The 17,865-nt window shown below is 39.5% G+C and overlaps 1 protein-coding gene across 2 annotated transcripts in view; it reads left to right on the plus strand.

The window, feature by feature from the left end:
• The first annotated feature begins 228 nt into the window (after positions 1-228).
• The window catches only part of MLF1 (myeloid leukemia factor 1), a 43,581-nt gene continuing 25,944 nt past the window's right edge, over positions 229-17,865 (plus strand). Inside the window, exons 1-2 of one of the 2 annotated variants that reach the window (XM_070582970.1) lie at positions 229-336; positions 434-1,587. In XM_070582970.1, coding sequence (XP_070439071.1) covers positions 1,541-1,587 — 47 coding nt within the window. In that variant the 5' untranslated portion in view covers positions 229-336; positions 434-1,540. Of the gene's footprint in view, positions 337-433; positions 1,588-17,865 lie in introns of those variants that run through there. The other variant, XM_070582971.1, reaches the window with a different exon arrangement.

Genomic DNA, 17,865 nt, shown 5'->3' on the forward strand with positions numbered 1-17,865 from the left:
AGGCTGGAGGAGAAAGTGTCCTCTCTCTGGGAAGAGCTGGGCTAAGCTAACTTGGGGTGGGAAGTCGGCCGGACCTCAGGCCACCAGTCTCAGGACAAGGAGGCTGCCAGAGAACTTGGCTAAAGGTGGGGAGGTAAAAGGTCCAAAGGATTGAATTTCCGGCTCCCGAAATAACCCGAGTACTCCTGGCACCTCCAAATCAGGCCCTGCAGGCTCCTGGATGCTGGCAGAGTGCCACTGTCTGCCCCGGTCCCAGGAGGCCCTGTGAAGCCATGGATGGCCCTCTGTCTCCACAAGACAGGCCCCAGAGACGCTGGGGAGCCCCCTGAACTAAAGGTGGACAAGCAAGGTACATTTGCTCTGCTTACACTCTCATTCTGCTCTCTCTTTAATGTCCTCTTTTTCTTCTGTCTTCTCCTCCACCTCTCTCTAGGCTCCTGGAAGGCGTCAGGACAGTCTTTTCCAGAATCTATGAGAACCACTGTCACTATATCTTTCCCCCGCCAAGTCCAAACCCCGCCTGTACTATTTCTTTAAATTAGCTCACTTTCTCACCTCAATTTTTGAAGGCTAACTACTAAATTTAAAGCCAGTTTCACTTGCCATAAACAGAAGGCTCACCCAGAAATATAATTAAAAGTATATAGTAATAGAGTTTTAATTGGATATGACAGCTTGCTGCAGGCCTGTGCCTGAGTCCTGCTGTTAGGTTAAGGATGCTGGAGAACTGTTAAAGACATACCAGCACCGACATGAGACTTGCTCCTTGAAATAGAAACTGGAAAGAGGACCAAAAAAAGAGCTACTTTCTTATCTTATTTTTGAATACAATGTCTACGTATAACCTAAGCATTTCCCACTTTGGGAAAAGGTGCTTTGAGTTTTAGACTCACAAAAGGCAAGGAAGTTTGTTGAAATCTGATAGGCCTCATCCCATTTCCTTCAAGCAGTGAGTATACTATTTACTAACTGTACTCAAAATCTTTTGGCACAGTGTTTTCTCATTATGTGTGCACAGCTTGTGACCAACTACCACAGAGCGGTTCGGATATAGGACTCTTCTGTGGATCACAAGGTGTGGCCGGTGAATGGGCCTTTGAACGCCATCTAACCCAAATCTTGACCTATCTCCATTTTCCCGATAAGAGAAAGGGTTCGAGGCCGAGGGCGGTTTGCCCAAGGTCGCACAGAGGGTGTCTAATTTTTGCGTTCCTGCCGGCCGGAGAACAAGCTATCTCCTTCCTCCGGAGGCTTCAGGGAGGGGGGGGCCTGGTTGGCGCCAGGCCAAACCTCTCGCCTCCAGTGTTGACCGCGGTTGCCATGGCAGCGGCGCACTGTTCCCGCCTGTCTTGGTGACGTCAGTGGGCCAGCGCCCAATGGGAAAGCAGCGCGGCGCACGCTCCCCCCTCTCCCGGCGGGCCCGACCTTCGCGGCGGGGAGAGGTGTCGGCGGCGCGGTGAGGCGGCTCCGGTGGCGGCCAAGGCGGGTGCCATCGTCTTGCGGGCCGTCCGCGTCCGCCGCCGCCGGAGACAGAGCCAGGATGTTCGGGATGCTGAGCAGCAGCTTTGAGGATGACCCCTTCTTCTCGTGAGTGCGGGGCCGGGAGCCGCGGCGGCGGGAGTTTGGGGTCTCGAGCCGAGCTCCCGTGAGGGAGGGCAGCGAGTGAAAACTGCCGCGGGCGCGAGGGCCTCGGGGGCTCCGGGAGGCGGTGTGCGGGAGAGGAGGACCGCGGGCGAGGGCGGCAGGGAGGAGAGGACCTGAGGGTGTGGGGGGGCGGGGGACCGGGGGCGTGGGAGGGGGGGAGGAGAGGACCTAGGGGTGTCGGGGGGCGGGGGACCAGGGTCGTGGGAGGCGGGGAGGAGAGGACCTAGGGTTGTGCGGGGGCGGGGGACCGGGGGCGTGGGGGGGGGGAGGAGAGGACCTAGGGGTGTGGGGGGGCGGGGACCAGGGTCGTGGGAGGCGGGGAGGAGAGGACCTAAGGTTGTGGGGGGGGCGGGGGACCGGGAGCGTGGGAGGCAGGGAGGAGAGGACCTTGGGGTGTGGGGGGGCGGGGGACCGGGGCCGTGGGAGGCAGGGAAGAGAGGACCTGGGGGTGTGGGGGGGCGGGGGACCGGGTCGTGGGAGGCAAGGAGGAGAGGACCTAGGGGTGTGGGGGGGCGGGGGACCGGGGGCGTGGGAGGCAGGGAGGAGAGGACCTGGGGGGGGCAGGGGGGGGGCAGGGGACGGGGGCGTGGGAAGGAGGGGAGAGCAGGATTTGGGGGCCACTATGCGGGCCGCTCTCAGCTTGCGGGACTTCGGATGCGCGGTTGCTTCCCGCGTGGGGAGTCGCGCCTCGCCGCTGCAGAGCTGCAGGTGGCGGTCACTGCCCTCTGGGTGGAACTTCTGGTGAGAATGCGCCTATTTCCGCACCTGTTTCAATTCCAAATGAGGGGCCGGGATTATTTCACAAGATGACAGTTCTTTGAAAAGGGAAAGGTTTTAAAACAACATTTTTCGTAAAATAAGCGTTCTGACAGCACAGCGAAGTTGGAGAGTTGTGCTGTCCCTCACCTCGAAGTGGCTGGAAGCTGCCAGATGCACTGTTTGCTTGCTGTGTCACAAAGCTAATCTGATGCCTTAGCAAGACGGCATCCAGAAGTTAATTAGTTGTTTCATTGTGATCTAGTTTTCTGGTTTTGCTTGTTTAGTTCTTCCTCTGGCGGTTATAGAAAATAACAACACAATCTAGTTGGATCCCTAAGACAGGACGATTTGTGATCCTCCTTTGCCCAAGTGTTTTGTCAATTTGAATTTTGACTTGATGTCCTAATTTATTATGATCATTTAAATTCTCTATCTATGCAACTTGGGGACCATTTTTTAAAAAGGTTAAAATGTTAACAGTATACTACATAGATTTTTTTGTTTTTAAAGGAAAATATTATATTGGCTTGTGTGTTAGTATTATTTTAAAACCAAATAACATAAAAGTGATAATTGAAAGGATAATTAACAGTAGAAAAGATGAAATGAGTAATATCGAAAAAATAAAATGATTAGCTTTTTATTCTAAAGGTTATTCATTGTAAATAAGGGATATATAGACTCAGGCAAATTTATTATGCTGTTTTAGTTAACTTCTTTAGGAGCTGTTGGGGCATTTAAGATCAGTGTCATTTTAACAAATTGTAAATTTTGTATTATCATTTGATCTTTTAAAAGCCTTTGAGAGTAGGGACTAAATATGTCCATAGGTTCTTATGTAATTGTGACATCAGTACAATGGTTAACGGTTAAGTTTATGATAGACAACTTTTAAGTTGTAGTATGTTCTTGATTATTTCGAAAGAGCAATGGCCTTAGCTAAACCGTGAATGTATATTTAGTACCTTCTTTAAAACGTCTTACAAAAGTGTAATTTAAACTCTTGGGTGACTGAGCAAAGGCGATGAACCCAAGAGTCAGGTCAGAAATAGTAACACCACAAATAGTAGGCCTACATCAAAGAACACTGCCCCTGTGCTTAGGATGGAAAGGACCGTCAGCTCCGCTCAGTAGGCCTCTCAGTCATCGCTCTCTGTAGCCTTCTTCAAATGCAGGCAGCCGCATTATTAAAGTTGAGGATGTAATTAACTTTATAAAACAGATTCATGCTTATTTATTTGCTCCACAATTAACTATATAGAGAGAGTAAGCATACTTTGGTGAGGTAAGGGAGAAAGAGAATGTGAGTTTATACTTATTTCAAGTAATCTGTCTTTTCACCTACCCCTTTAGCCCAATCCCAAACAAAATGAGTATCGATTATTTAATATAAGTCAAACGTAAGGAATTGATAAAGGTGACAGACTACTTATTAAATCATCCAGTAACCTTGAGGAACACAGAAGGGTTCCATGACCACCATCTTTTATATAAGTATTATCCCTATTGCTAACATTATGTGTTTGGTTGTTGGGTTCCCTAGTAGTGGCTAGTTTAGTGTCTGACATGTAGAAAGTGTTCAGTAAATATTGCTTAATGATAATCTGGTAACCTTTACTCTCTGTCTAGTAGTTAATTTGGTATTTAGTTGATTGCTATAAGTAGTTATTTGTATTCAGCAGATGCCATTGTTGATGTTGGCATTTTCCAGTTTGAGCACTACCATTTTCTAAATAATCCATTAGTTCAAAATCAGGGATATCAATATAAGCGCACACTGCTGATTTACTAATTATTGAAAAGCAGGCAGAGAAAAAATACATAGTTCCTGGATGCACAATTAGAATTATCAAACTGGTAAAATACCGTGGTCAAGTTGTCAAATGCTTGAAAGATCTGAGTAAAAAACCAATTAAAATCGGTGGTTTTGAATTCAGATATTTCATTTTCAGTGTTTACCTTCCCATAATAGCACATGTTAAATGTTTCATCAGAAAATTAAAGGGAAACTTTAAAAATGATATTTTAAAGTTTGGTGTTTTATTACGTATTTGGGACTTTAAAAAAATTTTGGTATCATCTTATGTTTTAGAGCTGAAGATATTTCAGTGAAAATTGCCTTACAGTGTGCCTTCATGTGTATGTTCTTAAGTAAATAACACTTGTAATTTGGGTAGAAACACAAGACTAAAAGCTAGCACTTCCTGGCATGCTGTTTCCTCTCAAGAATATTATTTTTTCTTCCAATTTTTATTTGCTTAAGAAGAAATAGAAATATGTATGTATGGACAGGAAAATTTGAAGTTAAAATGGTTTTGGCATCTATCCTATACCCTAAAATAATTGATTATTTAGTATAAAAGTTTATATATATCTAGTACAATCTAGAAATTTCTTTGTGCAGAAATGTGAACTTTGAATCTTCTGAGCTACAGAAATGAAATTCTGATCATGCAAATCTACAGAGAATAGCTGTGTTACCATTTATCCGCTGTTAGATGTTAAAGTCTCAGTGGCAGGTTGACAAATCTATCAGCCTTCTTTTTAATCATCAATTGTTAGCATTTCCTTAAGCCACCCAACGCTTCATATGGGCACCATATGTGTGATGATCAGTCTTAGGTCCAAGAACCCCTCCATATATTCACAGCTGGCTTCTTTTCCCATCTCCTTACTCTTAGCAGGAGCTAAAACTTACATATCTATAATCTCTATTTTTAAATTTTTAAAAAATTAATTATTTTGGGGGCTGGCCCGGTGGCACAGCGGTTGGGTTCACACTTTCTGCTTTGGCAGCCCCGGGTTCACCAGTTCAGATACCAGGTGCGGACATGGCACCGCTTGGCAAGCCATGCTGTGGCAGGCGTCCCACATATAAAGTAGAGGAAGGTGGGTATGAATGTTAGCTCAGGGCCAGTCTTCCTCAGCAAAAACAGGAGTTTTGGTGGCAGATGTTAGCTCAGGGCTAATCTTGCTCAAAAAAAACAGTTTGTTTTGCACTTTGGAGGTGATTGGAGGACACTGCTTTGACCTGTTCACTGAGTTGAAAGTGAATGTGTTCCATGTTACAAGACAGGCATTGACTGATATTTTCTTGATTGAGAATATTGTTGTGGGAGGAAATAAAACAAAGTCACCTTCTATATAAGTTTTTGTGAACAATGAATGTTGAAAGTTACTTACATATTTGTTTCCAGACATATAGTCTGAGGTAGGGTCTTCATGAAGATGATGTAGTTTGGTGCTAATGTCTTCTGCCACATGAACCTCTAATTCTAATTATTTAATAAAGATAGCCTGAGCATGCTCAGCTAAAATTTAAGCTTTTGATTTTCAAGATCCTATTCTATGTTGACTTTGACAGTTACTGTGATTTTTTAGCGCCTAAAAATTTCTGTTCTCAGAAACATTTTAATACAGATATTTCTTAGAAATGAACTTTGCAGATTTTAAGATCAAATTTGATATGATGAGGCACTATAAGCCTTGAACTGAAAGAATTTCTAAGGTAAACTATTTGTTTGGGGCATTCTTTGGTTCATTAGGTACAAACCATTTAGTTAGGAGCCAAGGAGCACAACACGATTGTGACATAGCTGCTGAGTGAAGGAATGCCATTTGGTAGCATCTGATCATATCATACAATGTTCTATCAATGAACATTCTAAGTATCCACCCAAAGGTAGAAGAGTATTTATAGATGAGAGGGGGCCATAGTCATTCCTACAATTCTTAATATCAAAGGTTTCTGCCACACCACCATTTTAAACTGTGCTTCTAAACAGTAGGAAAATAGAATTGGCTATGGAAATGTAATTCATTCTTCAAGTGTTTCTTAGGTTTCTACTCTATGCCCAGCCTTGTGGACTCTATTATAAATTTGTAGAAGTCATGGCCCATGCCCTTAAGATTCTCCTGTGAATATTATGTGCATTATTTCTAATGTCAAAACTTGGATCACCTTTTAGGGACCTGTATACCTCATTGAAACTAGGGGACACTTTTTTGTGATCAAGAGAGCCATAATAATCTGCTGGCTAAGCTTTTGCCACTGCTATGTGTGCTGGAAGGAAGGAATTTTCCTTGATGAATGGGATTGCCATGTCAATTACTCGAGACCCTTATGTAATAAAGAATAATGTAATACTTTTTACTTAGAAGCACAAATATCTATATTCTTGTACAGGCCAAATAAAATTGTAACTCTGGCAAAAAAAAAAAAAGTTTATGTTGGAGAGAGTCTTAAAAACAGGAACTTATTCTGAAGTGAAACATTATCAGCCCTTTAAAAAAAACTTTTATGTTGAAATTATTCCCAAGAGACCCAGAATCAATCTGAGTTAAAATTTTTTGTACGGGGATAGGGCACCACTTTATTTTTCCTAGCTTGTGATAGGTTAATAATATGGAATAGCAAAAGTGCATTGGTGCCAAATATCATTTTGTTTGGTTGTGGTTTGTGTCAGCAGTCCTTAAAGAGGTAGTATGGCCATTGTAAAAGTATAAGTAAGTTTTTCCAGATTTCAATGAAAAGGCATCCTTATGGAAAATCCAAAAACTATGGAAAGTTTGGTGAAGGAAGTCATGCAACTGAAGATTTTAGCTACTATCATTTTGATGTATTTCATTTCCATTTTCCATATATGAAATTTTTTTCTAAAATTGGAACCAGAATTTATGGTTATAAATATACTACTTTTCCTCAACATTTACATAAGCATTTTCCTAGTCTTTATATATTCCTTAAAGCATGAATTTAGTGTCTGCAAAATACTGCATCCTGTGGATGCACAAAGAATATTTTTCATATAGATGTTTAACCACATTACAAATGATAACTTTAGACTAGTTTATGTACATGAAATGACCAATTTATAGGGTATGAACTTTATAAAGCCTCATCATATTTCCAATTTATTTTTATAGAAGAATGAAACATTAATTTTCAAAAGAGAACAATATGGATAAATAGAAAAATATAAAAACTAGTAGCTTCTCACCTCAGAAAACAAACTCTGTACCGGGTTAATTTAAAAAGCATTAAAACAACTCCTTGCTACAACAGGAGATTTTTGGCTTTGATGAAGAAGAATTCACGGTTGAACAAGAGAAATCTTAAAGTCACCTCCAAGTAGTGCTGTTCTGGGTAGACGTGGGTTGAACTCACTTCAGGGTCTAGCCAGATTGCTTCCTGATTTCTTCAGACAGGTGCAAAAGCCAGACTGTGAGCCCACTTTTGTCTTAATGCTTTTTCCACCAGGCAGGCTTTTGTTCATGTCACTCAAAAAAATAAACATGTTTTTTTAGCATTCACTCTATGTATAAATATACCTATTTCTATTTAAATAAAGAGAAATCTGGTAGTGGCTACCAGGGGAAAGGTGGGGTGGGGGGTGGGCACAAAGGGTGAAGTGGTGCACCTACAACACGAATGACAAACATTAATGTACAACTGAAATCACACAAGATTGTAACCTATCATTAACTCAATAAAAAAATAAAAAAATAAAAATAAATAAAGAGAAATCTGGGCCACATTTTAAATGAGCCACATTTAGTTGCTGAATTTTTAGCCCAATTATAATGCAAGCAGAAAAATAAATCTTAATAAAGTTTATGTCTCTATAGTAAAATAATACCTGTTTAATACTCACTTATTCACAGAGCAAAATTTAGTATTCCCTGAAATATCTTTCTTCTTTGCAGTTGAATCTCTCACATATCTAAAGGGGAAGTTGATTGAATTTCTCAAGTAACTGCGTATTAATAAGAACAAACATTTTAATCTCCATATTTGTACCCATATTCTAAGCTCTAAATGTCCAGTGAGTATAAAGATCTAAGCTAAAGGACTCTTTTTTTGAATGACCCATTTTTTTAAAACATCAGGTGGTGTGAAATTCCTTCTTTACATAGTTCTGTTTCTTTTTTTCTTCTTTAAGGATTGGTTTTTTATTCTGAAACATTTCAGACATACAAAAGTATAACAGAATAACAATACTGTGTACCCATCACCCAGAATTTCACAATTTACACTTACTTTATCCATCTCTGTTGCTGCTGCTGTCTCCAAAATGATTTAAAGCGATTTCCAGACTTTTTGTCATCTTCCCCCATGCATTTCCAAATATGTCTCTGAAAAATATGGTTGTCTTCTTACATAACCACAATACCATATTCACATCTAGCAAAATTAACAATAATTCCAATTGCTTGGTATCATCTGGCATTGAGTATTATCTAGATATGCCATACTTTGTAATAATATAGTGTTTGAGGTAAGAATTAGAAGGAAATTGTTTCTTAGACGACTCATTTATGAATGTTAGAACTACTTGCAACTCTGTTCCTTTAAGATCCTTCCATTTTAAAGTAACCTTTGATCTTCAGATCTTGATTGAGGAGAGCATAAAGCAGCTCCCTTTCTGCCCTCTACTACGCTAACGCACAAGCTGCAGCTCGCTGCCTGTCTGTGACCCACTGAAGCTGTGAATGGCCACAGCTTCCTCCTAGAGGCCGCTGCCTATAATTCTGCTGGAATCAGCGTTCTCAAACACTTAACAGGTGGAAAATCTAGGAAGGGTGGTCTTAAATTTTCTGTGCCTGTCAGTCCTATCGTTAAGATAAAATATAAAATTAAAAATCTCACAAGAATCCATGGAAAAATCACCTTATTTATAATACTTTTCTGTATTGCATGTATACTGTCTTTACTTGTTTGTTCTATGTTAGAGTCTGTTTTTAGTTGGAAAGGATGAAATATATGTAATATCTAAATCTAACTCTGGTGTCTTTGTTTTATTATATTTCCTAAGTGAATTTAGTACAACTATGTTTCTCCAGTTAATACTAGACATTCAACTAAAGACATTCTTCGTTCTGAAAGACTCAGTTACTAATTTGGTTAAGAATAGTTTAATTTTTGGACTCCTCTTGAAATTTTTGTGTTCTATTGCACTAAGAGCATCCTCAACCTGCACACACTAGAGAGCACTTTCCTTTTATGACTTTTTATAAAACTTGTCAGTGAGCTGGAAAGAGGCTGGAAAGTAGAGCAGTGTCACCAAGCGGATGGCTATGTAGGAGACAAGAGTTGTCTGAGGAGAACAAACGGAGGAGTAAGAGTACTGACATGTCACGGTTTGTTTAGAATTTGCATTTTAAACATCTGCTTTGTAAAATTGGTCATCCAGACCACAGTGGTCATAATGCAGAGGTGGTTGGAAATTATCCTGTGGTCAGATATGCAGAGGATCTGCTATTTAAGTAATTTATAACTATATTTCTTTTCTGCTTAAAAGTTTCCTTTAAGCAGTGGATACTGCACAAGAATAAACAGATCTGTAGAACAAAGCGTCTGGAAACACTCTCATATGCAGCCTCCCTATTAGATTTATTCAGGGAATACTGATCTTTTTTATTTTATATTTTAATACTTTGTAATATCATCAAGTGTACCTGGGAAATGGCACTGCTTTCTGAGTAGAAGACTTAGATTATGACTGCTGAAACTAATGACACCTAGTTCTTTATTTTTAGTAAAACTTCACTGCTGAGCTATTATGTTTCTGAACTGAAAATCAGCAATCTAACCACAGTAGTTAAAAAAGAAATCCTTTAGATAAGTTAAAAACACTCACCTTTACACTGTTTATACCAGAGTCAACTTAATCACTCAAAACATTCTATATAACAAATTTCTGTGTTCAATTTTCATAAATAATGTTCAAGGTTAATAAGGCAATAAGACCTCAGAACTACACAATGTTTTTGGAGTACAATTTCTGCCTTGGCATATTTTTAAAACTTGTGCCTAATTAATGACAAGTGGAAAATACTAATTTATTGAAACATAAAACTTAGTAGCATCTTACGTGAATACACAAACTTGACAAGCTAATATACTTTAGGGTTTTCACAGAGTGAGATAAGTTGGCATACTTTATTTTACAGCATTCTAGTGGGAGTTGCCAAGAGATAAACTTTATCATTATTGTGAAAGAAAAGCATTTTGGAGCCTATACTGAACATTTGCGTTTGATTTGGAATTGCAGAGCTTTTTTCCCATTTGAATTTTCCATATTTATACATGCACTATAAAGTTTAAAAAATGAAAAAAGTTCATAAAGTTCAATAACATCCAACATCTGGCAATTAATACCTTATTTCATAAAATATTAATGGTAACCTATGCTGCCTTTTTGAGAGAAAGAAAAGAAAGTAGAAAAAAAATAGAAGTACTTAAAGAAAAATGATAAAATAGTTGGAAGAGTCAGTAATACTCAGAAATTCTGGAATGGGATTAAAGCTGACAAAAATAAAAGGAGTAAACTTTCTCACCTACATTGGTTCAGTTGCAGAAAACAAAATTTACTCCAGCAATTTTAGGCAGGAAGGAGTTTATTCTTAAATGGCTTAGAGAATCACTGTGATGGCTGAAGAAACAGACTCTAGATCAACCTTTCAGGAATGACTCCCAAAGCCACATCACAGACCCAGACCACCAAGGGAGTAACTGCCACTTCTAGCATTAGGAGTTGTTGAATTGGGAAGCTCCTGGCTCCAAAGCCATGGTGAACCTACTTGTACCTGTAATAACAAAATGAATTTCTCATAACTGTCTCCCAATACCCATGAAGCTCTAGTGATCAGAGACACTGCAAATTCTAACACTGCTACAGAAAAACTATGTGCAAAAGGATTAATAGCACATACAGACTCTGCTGCACCTCTACCTTCCAGTTCTCAATTAATTGCCCATAATTGGCAGAACCTAACTCGAGAACCTTAGCTACAGTGCAGTCTAGGGAATTAAGTTTTTAGCTTTCCAGTCTCTGAAGTATAGAAAGGCAGATTGAAAGGAGATTGAAATGGATTGAATGCCAGTCTACTTTATATCCTCCTCCTCCACTTTCCCTAATCTCTATTTCCCTTCCAACCCCAAGCCTGCTCAGTGATTTCTGGCAGCAAAATGTTCTTTTTCCCTTTGTGTTGCTATTTTAAAACAAGTAAATGAAAATAACTATATGTGACTGAGGAAAAATTAAAATTTGCAGTCAGTCTACCCTCTCCTCACTTCCTTTTTAGGAGGATAGATTATTGCTCCCAGGGTACTCCTTTGCTGTACTGAATCTCAGAAATGAAGGAACAAGAAAATTGTAAGATCTAGAGATTGAAACTGTATAATAGATCTAGAGATCACTGTATAACCTTGTGCCTATGGTCAACAATACTGTATTGTGTGCTTAAATTTTTGTTAGGAGGGTAGGTTTCATATTAGGTATTCTTACCACAATAAAAAAAGGATACAAAACTCAAGAAGCTGGAGAAGCCAGTTTGATAGGAGAAAAAGAAGTCTGTTAGGTCTCAGATTGAAAGAGTTTTGGGAGGATGTTAAAACAGGAGAACCTTAAGAGTGACATCGGCATCATGATGGAGTGAGTTCTCTTTTTCTCTCCCCTTAAGTTACAGCTAAATTAATATCCATTAACCAAAAGAGGATTCCCTATACAGCACAACAGGATGCCTCAGAGATCCATGCAGCTATACCTCCAAAAGTGGGTGGACTGGACCCCCAGGAAGCAGTGGAACTAGGGGTGTGGCCTCCTCCCTCTCCCTGGTGGCAACAGTCCAGGTCGAGGATCCGCATAACCCCGGCCAGCATGCTTGAGTGGAGGTGGGGGTAGCCCGGCTTGTGGGAGTACCCATCATGCCACAGCAGCCCTGGCCACATGAACTCTCCCTGCCAAGTGGCGGCAGCTCAGCCCATGCAAAGGTAGCCCGCCTGAGTGACAGCCCTGCCCACACGAACATGACCCACCCAAGAAGCGCAAAGGGATCTCACTGAGTGGTTGCAGCTGGCCCACATGAACACTGGGCAGCCACTGGCACAACTACGAGCAGACCTGTTCTAGTGGGAACAGAAAAAAACAGCCCTAGCCCACTCCCCCCACCCAACAGTGGCAGGTGGAATCTGCAACAGGTGCCACAGCAGAACCCGTGACCTAGCCCCCAGGGGCAGCAACCCTGATACCAGCTCCACCAGCAGGGGCTGTCTGCAAGTCCCTGGGTCTTCAGGCCCCGTCCAGTGACAGTGATACTTATGAACCCAGCACCCCAAGACAACCTGGGAACAGCAACAGTGCAGGTGGTGCACAGGACAGCAGGATTCAAGGCTGTAGAAAGCCAGTGGAGGAAAACAAGACCAAGGTGACCAGATGCAAAGTAACCAAAGCTGTACCCAAATAAGAAAAGGTGACTACTACCACAAACGTGCTGGCAGAGGATCAATTCATCAAGCACCATGAAGAATTACAGTAACACTGCAAAATAGAAAGAAAATGACAACTCTCCAGAAACCAAACATGAAGTCACAGAAGACTACAATTTAACTAACAGAAAATTCAAAATAGCTATCATAAACTAGAGGTTATAAGAAAACTCAAAAAGACAGTTCAGTGAGCTTAGGAATAAAATTAATGAACAGAAGGAATAGAATACTGCACCAAAGAGACTGATGCTCTAAAAAATACTAAAAAAATTTTGCATATGAAGTACACAACTAGTGAGATAAAAAATACAGAACATAAAAAATAGAGTGGACTTTATGGAGGAGAGACTTAGTGACCTTGAAGATAGAAACCTAGAAATGCTTCAAGTGGAGGAGGAGAGAGAACTAAGATTCAAAAAAAAAAAAAAAAAAAGACTTCAAGAAATATCTGACTGAATTAGGAAAAGTAACATAAGGATTATAGATATCCCAAAGGAAGAAGAGAGGGAGAAGGGAGCAGAGAGCTTGTTCAAAGAAATAATAACTGAGAACTTCCCAAACCTGGGAAAGAAACTGGACATACAAGGACATGAAGCCAATAGACCACCTAATTACATCAATGTAAAAAGACCTCCTCTGAGGCATATTTTAGTAAACCTGGCATATTTAGATAAAGAAAAAATATTAAGGTCAGCAAGGAAGAAGAAAATAAGCTATAAAGGAACCCCTGTCAAGGCTGTCAGTGGATTTCTCAGCAGAAACCTTACACACTAGGAGAGAGTGGAATGATATATTCAGAATTCTGAAAGACAAGACTTTCAACCAAGAATACTCTATCCTGCAAAGCTATCCTTCACATACGATGAAGAAATAAAAATCCAGCTAAACAAAAGCTGAGGGAATTCATTGCCACAAGACACCCCCTACAAGAAATGACCAAGAAAGACCCTGTTCGGGGGGGGAAAATAAGGTTTACAAAGCCTGGAGCAAGGAGATAAATTGTCAGACAAAATCAGAGAACTGCAGCTCTTTATCAGAACAGGTTAGCAAACACTATAACGTTAAAGGGAAGGAAAGCATATGAAGTACATAAAGCAACTATTAACAGATCGAAAAGGAAAAATTAACAGCAACACAATAATAGTAGAGGACCTCAACACCCCACTTACATCAATAGATAGATCATCCAGACAGGAAGTCAACATGGAAATAGTGGAATTAAATGAAAAACTAGACCAGATGGACTTAATAAGTATATATAGAATTGGACGGTCAAGAAGAAATGGATCCATTCTTAGAGTCATACAATCTTCCCAAATTCAATCAAGAAGAAGTAGAGAATCTGAAGAGACCAATCACAAGAGATTGAAACAGAATCAAAAACGTCCCCCAAAATAAAAGTCCAAGACCAGATGGCTCCTCAGAATAATTCTACCAAACATTTAAAGAAGATTTAATACCTATCCTTCTCAAACTATTCCAAAAAATTGAGAAGATGGAACACTTCCTAACTCATTCTACAAGGCCAACATCACTCTGATCCCAAAGCCAGACAAGGACAACACAAGGAAAATTACAGGCCAATATTGCTGATGAACTAAGATGCAAAAATCCTCACCAAAATATTGACAAACTGAATACAGCAATACATCAAAAAGATCATACACCATGATCAAGTGGGATTTATACTAGTGATGCAGGGATGGCTCAACATCTGCAAATCAGTGTGATACACCACATTAACAAAATGAGCAATAAAAACCACATGATCATCTCAATAGATGCGTAGAAAGCATTTGACAAGATCCAACATCCATTTTTGATAGGAACTGTCAATAAAATGGGTATAGAGAGAAAATACCTCAACATAATAAAGGCCATATATGACACCTACAGCCAGCATCATACTCAATGGGGGAAAACTGAAAGCCATACCTATCAGAACAGGAACAAGACAAAGGTGCCCACTCTCACCACTCTTATTCACCATAGTACTGGAGGTTTTGGCCAGAGCAGTTACGAAAGAAAAAGAAAGAAAAAGAATCCAAATTGGCAAGGAAGAAGTGAAACTCTCACTCTTTGCAGACGACATGGTTCTGTATATAGTAAACCCTAAAGAATCCATTGGAAAACTATTAGAAATAGTCAACAACTACAGGAAAGTTGCAGGGTACAAAACCAACTTAAAAAACTAGTTGCATTTCTATACTCTAATAATGAACTAACGGAAAAAGATCTCAAGAATAAATCTCATTTACAATCGCAACAAAAAGAATAAAATACCTAGGAATAAATGTAACCAAGGAAGTGAAAGACCTATACAATGAAACTATAAGACATTATTGAAATAAATCAATGATGACATGAAGAAATGGAAAGATATTCCATGCACGTGGACTGGAAGAATAAACATAGTCAAAATGTCCATACTTCCTAAAGCGATCTATAGATTCAGTGCGATCCTCATAACATTCTTCACAGAAATAAAATGAAGAATCCTAAAATTCATAAGGGGCAGCAAAAGACCCCAAAAAGCTAAAGCAATCCTGAGAAAAAAGAACAAAGCTGGAGGCATCACAACCCCTGACTTCAAAATATACTGCAAAGCTATAATAGTCAAAACAGCATGGTATTGGTACAAAAACAGACACACAGATAAATGGAACAAAATTGAAAGTCCAGAAATAAAACCACACATCTATGGACAACTAATCTTTGACAAAGGAGCCAAGAACATACAATGGAGAAAGGAAAGTCTCTTCAATAAATGGTGTTGGAAAAACTGGACAGCCACATGCAAAAGAACAAAAGTAGACCATTATCTTTTGCCATACACAAAAATTAACTCAAAATGGATTAAAGACTTGAAGGTAAGACATGAAACCATAAAACTAGAATAAAATATAGACAGTACAATCTTTATCGGTCTTAGAAGCATCTTTTTGAATACTATGTCTGCTTAAGCAAAGGAAACAAAAGAAAAAGTAAACAAATGGGACATCATCAGACTAAAGAGCTTCTGCAAGGCTGTGCTGATCCAACAAAAGAATGAGCATTTAAAATACCAAAGCTAATTGAACAAAGAAGACTATAGAAAGTGTAATTTATGTCTTCAGAGGACTGTAATTTTATGTGGCCAAAAAATCTCCAATTGTACCAACTTGCCTACAGATAACATCAAAAGCCCAGGATAAAATACAAAAACAACTTTCTGGAGAATGACCAAAAGCAGACATGCACTGGAGGATACTCAACAGTTGGAAGAAGGGAGAGGCAATTCTAGCTTGAGAGTAAACCTGATCTGTGCCATGCAGGGTGGGTAAAACTCTGATACAAGACTTTAAATTGTTCTGGCCTAATAACCAGGGACAGAGTTTAGTGCAGCCATAGTCATTGGAAAGTGAGAAGGAAGTCCCAAAAAGGAGAGAGTCAGAGAGCATGAGCACCAGCTACTGTGAATAAATTCCTCACAAATCTCCCTCTGAGGCTGAAACAACATAGATGTGGCCCATCTAAAAGAACTAAACTGTGATTTGAACTGCCACTTAAGAGACAGAATTTGAATTTTTAAAAAGAAAAAATCACCACTCCTGAATATAACAGATATATAACTTCTATGGCATAATAGCTGCAACATATAGATACAATACAAAATTACTTGACAAACAGGAAAATGTGATTCATTCTACAGAGGAAAGATAATCAATAGAGACTGATCCCAAAATGATCCAGATGTTGGAACAGGCAAGAATTTTAAGGCACTTATTATAATTTTTCTCAGTGATATAAAGAAAAACATGCAATGAACCAAAAGATATGAAATATTAGTCAAGGGAGAGAAAGTATAGAACAAAAACAAACAAATAGAAATTCTAGAACTGAAAAATATGATATTTTTAAGGAAAAAATTCACTTGATGGGTTTAACAGCAGAATGGAAATGACAGAGGAAGGAGTCAGTGAACTTGAAAGTATATTAATAAAAGTCAATCTGAAAACAAAACCAATAGATCTGTAGGGAAATATCAAGATGTCTTAACATAGGTGTAATTGGAGAAGAAGAAGAGAGAATGAGGCATAAAAAATTAGTTGAAATAATGGAAATTACCAAATTTGGTGAAAGATAAAACTTTAGAAAGTCAAGAAGCTGTAAGTGAACTCTTAAGGATAAATATGAAGAAAACTATGCCTAAATCCATCATAGTCAAACTTCTGAAAGCTAAAGACAAAGAGAAAAATCTTGAAAACAGCCAGAGGAGGGGGCCGGCCTGGTGGCGCAGCGGTTAAGTGTGCATGTTCCGCTTTGGCGGCCTGGGGTTCACTGGTTCGGATCCCACGTGCAGACATGGCACCCCTTGGCAAGCCATCCTGTGGTAGGCATCCCACATATAAAGTGGAGGAAGATGGGCACAGATGTTAGCTCAGGGCCAGTCTTCCTCAGCAAAAAGAGGAGGATTGGCAGCAGATGTTAGCTCAGGGCTAATGTTCCTCAAAAACAAGCAACCGGAGTTGCCATCATGTCCTAGTTAGCGCCAGATTCAATCTTGTCTGAGACACTTTAAAAAAAAAAAAACAACAACAGCCAGAGGAAAATGGCACATTGATTGTATGCAAGAGAAGAATAATTTGAATTCCCTTTGGCTTCCCACCAGAAACAACAGAGGCCAATAGACAGTGAAACATCTTTAAAGTACTACAGGAAAAAAACTATCAACTTAGATTTATCATGTGAAAATATCCTTTAAGAATAAAGAGTGAAATAAAATAAGATAAAAGAAAATTAAGAGAATTTGTTGCAGGCATACCTGTAGAACAACAAGTGTTAAAGTTCTTTAGTGAAGGAAAATGATATCAGGTGACAACTTGAACATTAGGGAAAGAACACTGTCAAAAACGTTACATGTGGATAAATATGAAATAGCTTCAGAGATGTCAGAAGATAGTGCAGTCATTAAAAAACACTAACCAGAGATAGCAGAAATTGAAATTTTTATCTTAAAAGAAAAAACTGAGTTAAGCAGAATGTTCGCAACCAAAGACTGAGTTATGGTGGGGACTGGAATTGGCCACTCCCTGATATGTCTCTTTGGCATGAGGATTATTTTGGGCTGGTTACTTTTAAAAACTGCAGACATGAGAGAAACTCTGGAAAGTAGAATTTACTTACCCTTTGTTAAGAGACGTTTCCATCTG

This window comes from Equus przewalskii, chromosome 18 (genome assembly GCF_037783145.1).
Source record: "Equus przewalskii isolate Varuska chromosome 18, EquPr2, whole genome shotgun sequence".
Lineage (NCBI taxonomy): Eukaryota > Metazoa > Chordata > Mammalia > Perissodactyla > Equidae > Equus > Equus przewalskii.